At 34.3% G+C, this 12544-nt stretch overlaps 2 protein-coding genes across 2 annotated transcripts; both read right to left on the bottom strand.

Annotated features, from left to right (window-relative positions):
• Positions 1–1157: 1157 nt before the first annotated feature.
• On the bottom strand, positions 1158–2471 carry LOC149205530 (uncharacterized). Its single transcript, XM_089393485.1, has 2 exons — positions 1869–2471; positions 1158–1572 (listed from the first exon to the last, which is right to left on the bottom strand). The coding sequence occupies exon 2, from the start codon at positions 1320–1322 to the stop codon at positions 1158–1160; it is 165 nt and encodes a 54-aa protein (XP_089249611.1). The 5' UTR covers positions 1323–1572; positions 1869–2471.
• Positions 2472–7878: 5407 nt separating this feature from the next.
• On the bottom strand, positions 7879–11892 carry LOC149205529 (tubulin alpha chain-like). The gene is made up of 3 exons (XM_089393484.1): positions 11800–11892; positions 10868–11102; positions 7879–9172 (listed from the first exon to the last, which is right to left on the bottom strand). The coding sequence occupies exons 1-3, from the start codon at positions 11890–11892 to the stop codon at positions 8145–8147; spliced, it is 1356 nt and encodes a 451-aa protein (XP_089249610.1). The 3' UTR covers positions 7879–8144.
• Positions 11893–12544: the final 652 nt, after the last annotated feature.

Here is a 12544-nt window from a genome sequence, read left to right as displayed (position 1 = left end):
ACATATTAAAAATAAAAAATAAAAAATATTTTTTAAATTTCCAACTATTTTATTTAATATATTTTTTTCAAAACTTTAATAAATTTCTTAAAATCAATTTAAAAAGGAGTTGTTTTTGGACTTATCAAAAAAATTGAGGTGAAATTTTGATTTGTGTTATTTAAATTGGTTTTTTCCCTCTATTTATGGATTTACTACCGTGCAAAATCCTAGGGCACTTCGATTGTGCAGAGATTACTCATCAAAATTGTGATTTCTATAAATTCCTGCGAGATTTTAGAGAAATTAAACCAGAAAAACTCACCAAAAAAACTTTAAAAAAATATCACTAAATATAACTCGATTTAAAATTTTCAAAACTAATTAAAAATAAAAAAATTTCAGCAAAACAAAAAATAACATACAAAAATAATTTTCGAACATCCACCCTGAACAAAGTTACTTGTAACCATTAGTCAACCTCCGTTCATGTTGATGAATGATGTTGTTATTCGCTGTTCACTGATATGGTTAAAAAAACACACTGGAAAATAAATTTGCTCATCATTGCCAATTTACATATTCGAGAGTTGTTGCTTGAAAAAAATATACTAATCTCACAGAAGCGAAACTATGTCATCATGACCAAATTAATAAACACAATGACAACGAGCGAAAAAGCAAGTAGTACAATAATACAAAAGTCAAAATAGATGAAATCCAATACACTAACGTTTACTTTTGCTTAAAAGATGTGAAAACCGCTATTCAATTTTAGGGGAAAGAAATTTTAGCGGAGAAATTTTGCAAATGGATTAGGCTATATTTTGAATTTTTTTGAAAAAATATTCGTTATTTTTTAAAATTTTGTTTATATAAGTTATCAATAAATTATATATATTTTTTATTAAATATTAATTTATATTTTTATATATATGAATTTTTTTATTAAATATTAATTTATATTTTTATATATATGAATTTTCAAATTAGAATAGTCGTTTATAGTATTAACTATAAGAAAAATAGTAAATTTTTAACAAATTTTATATGTATGAATTTTCAAACCAGAATAGCCACTTACAATATTAAATATAGTAAAAATAGTAAATCTTCAAAAAATAGCAGATCAATCTTAAATGCATGACTAGAACCAAACACTAGAGCCAAATAGCAAATTAGTGTTCTTTCTCGTCATCTTCACCATCGACGTCCCCAGAATCAACACCCACCTCTTCATAGTTCTTCTTCAGAGCAACCAAATCCTCCCACGCCTCAGAGAAACCATCCTCCTCCATGCCCCGTCCGACATACCAATGCACAAACGCTCTTTTAGCATACATGAGATCGATCACGATCGACCTTGTGATCGATTTTGGAGATCACTTCCAAGCCATGCAAACCGCTCTCTGCATCTTGGCAATATCCCCTCCTAGAACAACATGGGGGTTGATAATTTATCCCACACTTGAACTCCGTGGGACACCAATCAACAAACTTGATGGTTCTATTGGTCTTGATGGTGCCCACAACAACATTCACATCTTTGGGCACCACGTCCCCTTTGTACATGAGGCATCATGTCATGTATTTCTCAGCGGAGAAGAAGAAGAAGTTATTTTAACGTCCATGAGGCTAAAGATAGCCTATGGGACATATTGCTTCTCTATCTGGCTCTTGTATTCGGCCCTTTTCCTGTGAAGTTTCACAATAAAGGCTCTGAGCTTCTCAACAAACCCCTCACTAAATAGATCATCCCAAGAGCTAATTGCCAAAATATATGCATAACTTTCCCTGATGTCTTTGAAGGCCTCACATTCTAAAATGAAATGATTTTCTATTTCCACTTTTTCAAAAGAGAAAAAAATACATACTCTTCCTTCCCACACCTCTTTTTGCCTTTTCTAGCGCCCTATTTCACAATAGAGTTGATGAGAATTATTCCTTAATTGAGCAATAAGAATTTTGGTTCTCCAAGAAATATTGGCCCTTATGTATGGAGATCACAGGGAGTAGGAAGAAAGCATGAAGTGTATGCGCAGGTAGGGCACCAAGTTCGTGTGGAACTCTTTTATGTCCACGTTTAGGGCACTGTCGAACTGGAGGGAGGCGGTCAACAAAGAGATTACCTGGGAAACCAATCTATTGAGGTTGGTGTACGTGGGTCTCTCTATGTCCAGAGAACGCATGAAAATATCATAGATTGCCTCGTTGTCAAGCATCACCTCCACGTCAATGTGATCCAGGAGGGAGTGGGTGGACAACACACTATTGTATGGCTCCACCATGGATGTGGAAACCTGAGGTGAAGGGTACACTGTGAAACTTAGCTTTGATTTCTTTCCATAGTCTACTGAAAGCCTCTTGAGAAGAAGGGACCCTAGGCTGGATCCGGTTCCTCCACTGACTACGTTGAATACTAGGAAACCTTGCAGGCTAGTGTAGTTGTTGGCCAACTTTCAGATGCGGTCCAAACAAAGATCCACAATTTCTTTTCCAGCTACAAAATAAAATAAAATAAAAGTAAAAAATAAAAAAATATGTATCAATATAATCAAATTTATTGCAGAAGAGGATTCAAATTGTAAGATAAATTTTTGGAAATATATATCAATTCAATCATATTGGTTTTAGAAAAGGATTTGAATTATAAGATAAAATTTTGGAAAGAATTGGATTTGAGAATTTAGTTTTTACAAAAGAAACTATCCAAGATTACATTCAATGGATCTATGTCCAAATTCTTTGCACAAATAAGAGTAACCATGGAAGTGTTTTGTGTACTTGGTGTATGATTCTCTGTTTGCATGCTTGAGTGAGCTTTTTTGTTTGTTGCACATGTTGTTGATAGGTTTTAATTTTCCTTTTTCTTACATTCTGCTGCAACATGTCCACGTTGATGACATGAAAAACACTTGATACCTTTCAAGGGAGCAACAAATCGCCTTTGTGATCTTCCAAATTTGTTCAACGCATTTTCAAGAGAAAATGATATTCTTGCAGTGAACCCTTTCTTCATCTAATTCTTTGGATTTTGGTATTGCTACTTGTTTTTGTTTTCTTCTTTATTAATCACGGTGCTTGACCCTTCTCCTACAAGTATTTTTAGGAATGCTTCATTATCATCTTTAATGTCTTCCTTTTCTGAGTTATTCATGGAGGAAACCTCCTCTTAAATGTGCTTACATAATCTATTCTTTTCATTTAACTCACTTCTAGCGGAATCAATCTCAACTTCTAATCTTTCACACTGCAGGTCTCTCTCTTTGAATTTACTACTCATCACCTCTTTTATTCTCCTTGCTTCTCCAAGTTGTGTCTTCATACTCACAATTTCCTCTTCATACTTATGCTCTCTCTCATCACATATTTGCACCAGTTTCTCCATATCTTTGTTTTCATTCTTCAATCTTTCTATTTGAGTCAGGGCTATGTCAAGCTTGGCTTGTTCTTCAACTGCCTTTTCTTTTTGGCAATAAGGTCCATTCACACTACTAGAGACCTATTTAACTGAACCCTTTCTTTTTGACAGGAAATTTTCTTCTTCCCCTTTCTCTTATTTTTATGTACTACTCCTACTAGTCTCTCCTTCATGAATAAGCTGAAATCTATCCCACTATACCAAATTTATTTTGCAAGTGTTAAATCTATTATTGTATCAAGATCCTTATTATGAATATTGTTAAACATACCACATTTTTCCTTAGCATTCCACTACTTTTCTTGCACAGAGGGGGAGTTTTTATTGTATCCATCACATACTAGTTTTCATACACCAAGTCCGTAAGTTATTAGTTCAACTTTTACCTTATCTCTATATTCGTGAAAGTTTGTTGAACTCAACAAAGGTACACTTTGATAGTCCATGACTCAAGTAGACCTACCTTCAAGTTGTTAGGTTTATACAGAAGGAACTTGCTATGATACCAAATTGATGAAAACTTGACTAAATTGAGAGGGCGAGGGGCAGGGGGTGTATCAGTTTAGTACATTCATGGACATTAATTTATTTTCTTTAGAACTTATTAGTTGAAACATTAAATGAGAATCTTAACAAACAAGAAGTAATAAGTAAAGAAAAACATTACATAAGCACATAATAACAACACATATTGACACCAAATATAAGTGGAAACCCATAAAGGGAGAAAACCACAATTTTGTTATTGTTGTGATGTGGCAAGCTCCTACTCCCTTATTACATCCGATTTTATGTAGGCTCTAACCTACAAGAGGCTGCTAGTACCTCAATTTTTTGCAAGCTATAACATGCAAGGAAGCTCTGACTCCCATATGTTTTCTATAGGCTACAACCCATAGAAGGCTCTTACCTCAACAGGCTCCAACATGATGTTTATTAAGCCACTGCTTGAAAGGAGACTACAATCCAGGAGACTATAGTCCCCTGATGCAAACAAGAAACAACAATGTGTTGGTTTACTTGGTCATAAATTCTGCATATCTCCATCTTCATTTATGCCTCTTCCTCCCTTCAAATCTGCTTCATATGTGCTAGATAACTAATGCATAACACCTCAAACAAATCTTACACATTCTCCAACTCTCTAACCTCCAAGTGCCTTCCAAAGTCACATTTTTTATAAACATAGTTTGTTGGTTGTTTGTATTTCACATAAGAATATGAAGTGAATAGGCTTGACTCTTTTCCTTCCACTCATTCATTTCCAAACTCTTCATATTTTAAATATAAACACACAAATAAGTGCTCAAATATTATTTCCAACCATGCATAATGATTAAGTACACTAATATCAACATAATGCCAACATATGCAAGCAACACATTATAACATCATAACACATGCACATAATGCAAACACTCTCCAACGCAGGCAATATGCACACAACATATGAAAATAACACATCACTCTCCAAAGCCATATATTTGTTCTACAACATTCTGTATCTCTACTTCTTCATGTCAATGCCTCAACTGCCTTGCCTTGTCTGTCATGGAGTCTTACCTTTGCCTTTGCCTTGCATCAAAACAATGATCATGCTTTTGTCTTGTCTTGCATCTTTGCAGCAGCATCTTCTTCAAAGTTGATCTTTGCAACATTTCTACAAACATTCTCATAGAAGCATCAATATCATCTTGAAGCAACATAATCAAAAACATTTTCCATTTTACTTTGATGCTCCTTTTCCATCACCCTTGCTCTTGTTCATGCATATCAAACATGCCTTGTTGCAACTTCTTTGCTAGAAGACTTATTTTTCCTTTGTTGCTCCCGTTGCCCCTTTGTCTTGCTGCTCCTCCTTTGCCTTTGTTGTTGCTCCTTCGCCATCAATGACAACAATACCATCACTTTGAAATGTGCCATTTAAATGAAAATAGTGTGATAACAAAATAAAATGGGAATGGATGAAGGTCATGACTTTATAGCATATGAATATAAAATTTTATTGTTAATTTGAAAAGTGTAATGCAAATAAAACTAATGTGATAACAAAATAAATTTGGGAAGAGATGAAAGTTATGACTTTGTAGCATATGAATTGAAAAATTCAAAATGAAGAAGGGAACAATAATAATGTAAAGAATACTTACACAATTTAAGAGTGCATGTGATCCCAAAGAATCCATCTTCATTCAAGGTTTGAATTAAAAGTTAATGTACATTGGTTACATTAATGAAATAAGTAGCAAAACACACATCATTATTATTTATGGTATAAAGCAAAGTAGATTAATTAAAAACGAAAAAGAAAAAGATTGTGAATTTCTGAAATGAAATTTAAAATTCACAGATATATTAGTAAAAATAAATAATCGAAAAAACAAATAAACCATAAGAAATAAAAAAAAAAAATCTCACTAGAAAATAGCTTTTGAAAAATTAAATGGGGATTCTCCATATTTTCTTAATAGCAAGTTACAAAAAGATACAACTTACTGTCCATCATCTTTGTCCACATTGAAGTTGCCCAGAAAAATATTTAAAGGTGTTGGTTTCTTAAGATGTGATTCTTCGTCATACCATAAACTTGTTAGTACTAATATATTGATTATTGTAATGGATAGCTTATTTTTATTTAAACTATTTTCTTTTTTAAATGTGTAGTTAAGATATTTTCTTAGTTAATTGGCTAGTAATTTGTTATGATAATAAAAATAATAATTTGAAGTATTTATATATCACATAGTTGATTGAATAATAACATACTCATTTATTCAAGTGAGTGTAGGTTGTATGGTGGGGATGGTATGTTGTCTTCCTCCACACCAGAGTTTGATTCTCAAGCTATGACATGTTTGTGTGGTGGGGACAGTTTGTTGTCTTCCTCCCACTCGAGTTTGATTCTTAAGCTATCCTATGTTCATGTGGCAGGGGATGGTTTGTTTTCTTCCTCCCCCACCTAGGTTTGATTCTCAAGCTATGACATGTTATGTTCGTGTGGTGGGATGGTTTGTTGTCTTCCTCCCCACTCGGGTTTGATTCTCAAGCTATGACATGTTTGTGTGGCAAGGATGGTTTGTTGTCTTCCTCCCCCACTTGGGTTTGATTCTCAAGATAAGACATGTTATGTTTATGTGGTGGGGATAGTTTGTTATCTTCCTCCCCACTCAGGTCTGATTTTCAAGCTATGACATGTTCATGTGGTGGATATGGTCTGTTGTCTTTCTCCCCTACCTATGTATGTTATGTCCGTGTGTTGGGGATGACCTGTTGTCTTCCTCTCACAATTGACTTTGATTCTCAAACTATGATATAAGCTATGACATGTTTGTCTTATGTAACATGATTATCTACCTTGATTCCTTAAAATAGTATCTACCTTGATTCCTTAAAATAGTAGTAGCGTTCAATATTATGTGAAAATTCATGTTTACACCCTCATCTAAAAAAACAAAAAAAATAGAGTAAAACAAACCAACAAACCAATCATAACTGTGATTTTTGTTAAATATAAAAAAGATTAAAAATATTTAATATCTTAAAATAATTATGTTAAATATGCAAAAGATTAAAGACATTTAACATCTTGAAACAATTGAAATAATTATATTAAATATGGAAAAATTAAAAATTTATAACATCTTAAAATAATTATTATTAAAAGAACCAAAACCATTAATCTTATTATCAAATTGTTTTTATTTTAAAATTAAAATTAAAATTAATGAAAAAATTATACATTTAAATCTAAAAATCAATAATGAAAATTCTTATAAAAATGTTACAAGCCGCAAAATTTACTTGTGAACTTTCCTCATACCCATTAAACAGAAAGAAGATTTACAATCAACATAAATTCAGGTTGATGGTGCTGCTCACTGATATGGTTAAAGAAACACCGGAAAATGAATTCAGGTTGATGTTCACTGATATGGTTCAAGAAACACTAGAAAGAAATCATTGCCAATTTATATATTTGAAAGTTGTCGTTAAATATATATTAATTTTATAAAAAGTGAAAGTGGAAAGATATTAAGATTTATTTTAAATATGGATTTAACAATGAATTTAGAGGGATTCAATTTTTTTATTATTAAATGTTATTTAAATGTTTGTTTTGTATAGTTATTTAATTTTTAAATTCAAAAAAAAATATTTTGATCTACATAAAGTTTCAATTTTGATGACCGTTACAGGTCATAATGAGCTGTAGGATGAATCTCTAAACTCAATAATAACAAAAGTCAAAACCAGAAGTTCCTTTCTATTTTGTTGACTGACAAACAAGGTTACAAACAAGGTTACACATCATACTGAACTGTAAAATGAATCTCTAAACTCAATAATAACGAAAGTCAAAACCAGAAATTTCTTTCTAATTTGATCACTGACAAACAAGGTTACACATCATATTGTAAAATGAACCTCTAAACTCAATAATAACGAAAGTCAAAACCAGAAGTTCCTTTCTGCTTTAATGACTGACAAACAAAGTTACACATCATATTGAACTATAGAATGAATCTCTAAACTCAATAATAACAAAAGTCAAAACCAGAAATTCCTTTCCAGCTTTAAAAAAATATAAATGTCAAAATAGATGAAATCCAATACACTGAACTTTACAAAAGTCAAAATAGATGAAATCCAACGCACTAACCTTTACCTTTGCTTCAAAAGATTTGAAAACCGCAATTCAATTCTAATGGTATGGTCAGTCTTGAATGCATGACCAAACAGAAAATCAGTATTCATCCCCGTCATCTTCACCATCAGCGTCCGCAGAATCAGCACCCACCTCTTCATAATCCTTCTCCAGAGCAGCCAGATCCTCTCTCGCCTCAGAAAACTCACCCTCTTCCATGCCCTCGCCAACATACCAGTGCACAAACGCTCTTTTAGCATACATGAGATCGAACTTGTGATCGATTCTGGAGAACACTTCCGCCACGCTAGTCGAGTTCGAAATCATGCAAACTGCCCTCTGTACCTTGGCAAGATCCCCTCCTGGAACAACAGTGGGGGGCTGATAATTTATCCCACATTTGAACCCCGTGGGGCACCAGTCAACAAACTGGATTGTTCTCTTCGTCTTAATAGTGCCCACGGCAGCATTCACATCTTTGGGCACCACGTCACCTCTGTACATAAGACAGCACGCCATGTATTTCCCGTGGCGCGGATCGCACTTCGCCATCATGGACGCCGGCTCGAACGCGCTGTTCGTGATCTCTGAAACCGACAGCTGTTCATGGTAGGCTTTCTCGGCGGAGATGACCGGGGCATAGGAAGAAAGCATGAAGTGTATGCGCGGGTAGGGCACCAGATTCGTCTGGAATTCCGTTATGTCCACGTTCAGGGCACCGTCGAACCGGAGGGAGGCGGTCAACGAAGAGATGACCTGGGAAACCAGTCTGTTGAGGTTGGTGTACGTGGGTCTCTCTATGTCCAGAGAACGCCTGCAGATATCATAGATTGCCTCGTTGTCAAGCATCACTGCCACGTCAGTGTGCTCCAGGAGGGAGTGGGTGGATAGCACGCTGTTGTAGGGCTCCACCACGGACGTAGACACCTGAGGTGAAGGGTATACTGTGAAACCCAGCTTTGATTTCTTGCCATAATCTACTGAAAGCCTCTCGAGGAGAAGGGACCCCAGGCCGGATCCGGTTCCTCCACCCACTGCGTTGAATACCAGGAAACCTTGGAGGCCAGTGCAGTTGTCGGACAGCTTTCGGATGCGGTCCAGGCAGAGATCCACAATTTCTTTTCCAACTGCAGAAAAAAACAAATTTGTCATTCCAATCGAATTTAGTGCAGAAAAGGATTCTAACTGTAAGATAAAGTAATGGAAATATGTATCAATTCAATCAAATTTGCTTGGGATAAATTTTTTGGAAAGAACTGTGTTCCAGAATTTAGTTGGTCAAAAAAAACTATGTTGGCAAATTTAAATATGGAGAAAATTTGCATAAATTTTCAAATATTTTGTTGAATGGGATAAAATTGAAATTTACCAATTCCAATTAAAATTTGCTAATTCGATTCAAATATTATATTATTATTATCTAATTTTAAGGAGACACTAAATTGGTGTATCTGTTTATGGGACAGGAGAGTGTATTATTTGATAAAATTTGATTCAGTTTTCAGGATAAGCAATTAGTTGACTCAAAATCCATGGGTGGTGCAAAATGGATTGTTCATTCGAGGATGCTAATGACAGTACCTACACAAATAGATGTTGTTGGGATGGTGTCTATACACAAGGAAAGAAAATGGAAAATCATGGTGGAAGGAAAATTTATCAATTTGCAATTTTTCTTTCAGAGGCCTAAAATGCAAAGAAAATAGGAAAGGGAAGAATATGTGATAGTGTGCTAATTTGTGTTAATTTGTCAAGTTGTTTGAGTTCTTCAGAGATTACATCATGCTTGACATGTGACTTGAGAAAGCCCACAACCCAGGGGTTTCTAAGCAGTGAAAATCCACACCAACACTTAACATGTCCAGATTTTTTCCAACAGAGTTTTGAACCGGGGTGACCTGCTCAGATCACATAGTGACTTAACAATACAACCCATCACTGCCCACAAAGAAAAGTTTCAATTCACCCAATCACTTAATAAACCCCACAACCACACCAACACTTAACATGTCCAACTTCTCACATAGTGACTTAACAATACACCCCATCATCATGTCCAACTTCTCACTCCAATCAGGGGGATAGCACAAGATTTGAATCCAAGATAGCACAAGATTTGAATCCAAAAGGATAGCACAAGATTTGAACCCAAAACTTTTGGTTCAATGAGACCTTCATTTCTACGAGATTTGAACCCAAAACTTCCCCTTAGGGGGATAACACAAGATTTGAACCCAAAACTTCTGGTTCAATGAGACGACCTTCATTTCCACGAGATTTGAACTCAAAACTTCCCGTTAGGGAGATAATAGAATATTTGAACGGATTTAACCCAAATCTTCTGGTTCAATAAGACACCCAAATTTTCTGCGAATTGAGCTAGCCCAAGAAAACATATATGCACATATTTATTATGAAAATTTTTAAATAAATAAATTTTGAAATTATTTTAAATTTAAATTTCTAAAATATATATATATATATATTTTGGATTTAAATTTCAAAAACACAATAGTGAAAGAAAATGGTGAGTGTGTTTTTTTTTTTAATCTTACTTGTGAAGTTGTTGGAAGTCATTCAACTTTCACAAAATTTCACAATAAATTAAAAAATGAATAGAAAATATTGCTCTCTTCGAAAAGTTTTTTAGATAATTAAAATATTTTTAGTAACCATGCTCTACCTGATATTCTAAAAGTTCATTCTAATTTGAAAAATCATCCACCACCCTATATTTTCACAAAATATCCAAAAATTAGCCCATACCCCCAAAAAAAACAATTCCCTGTAAAAATAAGTACAAACAGCAAGCATAACCTTACCGGTATAATGGCCTCGGGCAAAGTTGTTGGCAGCGTCTTCTTTGCCACTGATAAGCTGCTCGGGATGGAAGAGTTGCCTGTAGATTCCAGTTCTGACTTCGTCGATCACAGTGGGCTCTAAATCCAGAAATATAGCACGAGGGACATGCTTTCCTGCGCCTGTCTCGCTGAAGAACGTGTTGAATGCATCGTCTCCCCCTCCCGCTGATTTGTCACTTGGCATTTGCCCATCAGGCTGCATATAAAAAAAAAATACAAATTAGTATATTTTTTAAAAGAAAAATCATAATTTTGCTATAAAAATAAAATCACATTCGGCAGATAAATGTCTTTTATGTAGATTTCATACATCTGTTTATAATTGGAAAAAAAAAATTATGGAAAAAAGAATATAATTTATTATATAAAACTACTGTAAAAACCCATAATGTCCAAGCTTTTATTAATAAAAAGTTTATCACAAATACAAATTATAATTTCTAATTTATGTGATTTTTTTCAATGAATAAAATATGGGTAGAATTCTTGCAAATCGATTTTAAATATCAAAATTCTAGAAGTCGGAATTAGTGATAGGAACATATTTTCTTATTGCTTGTATTTTCCTACACTAACATATGGGTGAGCTTACAGAAATTTGTTAATCTTGATCTTGTAATAATATGGTAGGAGATCAATTTCATATCACTATTTTTATAAACTTTAAATGAATTAGTATAAGATTAATTTGATATCGCTACCATTATAACCACTAAATGAATTACAGTTCTTCACAGTAAAGCAAAAAAAAAAAATTACAGATTTGAACATAGCACCTTATACTCACATTTTACATTTTCCTCCGCCATGGGCTAATTATAATCTCTAAAATTATATACCATGATGATTTCAAAAAGGATGGCTGAATAGGTGTATAAATGAATAAAATTGACCTGGATACCGTGCTCAAGGCAGTAAAGCTCCCAGCAGGCATTGCCAACCTGAATACCGGCCTGGCCGATGTGAACTGAAATGCATTCCCTCATTTTTTGTGTTTCAGGAACTAATTTTATGACTGAGAAGACGCGTGCAAAGAAGTCCCTGCCACAGAGAGTAGAGTTACTATTATGATAAACACAGGAGGAGGAGATTTAACCTGCGCTTCTTCTTTTATCAGAGTCGCAGATCGTTCGCCTTGATCACCTGAAATTGGGGCTGTTAGCCGTTATAACGGCCTTTCCAATATCATCTTAATTTTCATCAATGCTACTTGGAATAGAATGGATTGGAATGTGAAATGCGCCACGTTGACGAAAATGGGGGGCAATTAATTCGATCAACTTCCTTTCCCCCGGGATAGGGACTAAAAGCAGTCACCGGATCCGCAAATTAGGGTTGACGAGCCTAACCTTCATTGGTTTAAATATAATATGATTTTTTTATTTAATTGATATTCTCCTCAAATCCATCATCCAAAGTGATGCAGTCGGATTGACTTTGAGCAAAAAGATCACCTGAACATGATATTTAATAATTTGTTGAAGTTTCCTTATGAGAGATTATTTGGTTTGTGTGGGGTTTAGTCTTTTAAGGTCACATGTTCAAATCTCATAGGGAGGTATTTGGTTTGTGTGGGGTTTAGTCCTTTAAGGTCACATGTTCAAATCTTATAGGGAGGGGTTAAGGAATAGAAGCAAT

This window comes from Pinus tabuliformis, chromosome 1_2 (genome assembly GCF_031772625.1).
Source record: "Pinus tabuliformis cultivar Carrire ecotype Pingquan chromosome 1_2, CPIR1, whole genome shotgun sequence".
In the NCBI taxonomy this organism is placed as follows: Eukaryota; Viridiplantae; Streptophyta; class Pinopsida; order Pinales; family Pinaceae; genus Pinus; species Pinus tabuliformis.
The sequence above is the reverse complement of the archived record's forward strand: the minus strand, read 5'-3'. Positions and strand labels throughout refer to the sequence as shown.

Excerpts from the sequence above, each read along its gene's own strand:
- LOC149205530 (XM_089393485.1), bottom strand. The coding sequence starts at position 1,322 with ATGTATGCTAAAAGAGCGTTTGTGCATTGGTATGTCGGACGGGGCATG.
- LOC149205529 (XM_089393484.1), bottom strand. The coding sequence starts at position 11,892 with ATGAGGGAATGCATTTCAGTTCACATCGGCCAGGCCGGTATTCAGGTT. Across the intron at positions 11,103-11,799 it reads GCCTTGAGCACGGTATCCAG|CCTGATGGGCAAATGCCAAG; the intron begins GTCAATTTTATT and ends TTTTATATGCAG. Across the intron at positions 9,173-10,867 it reads TGCCCGAGGCCATTATACCG|TTGGAAAAGAAATTGTGGAT; the intron begins GTAAGGTTATGC and ends TTTTTTCTGCAG.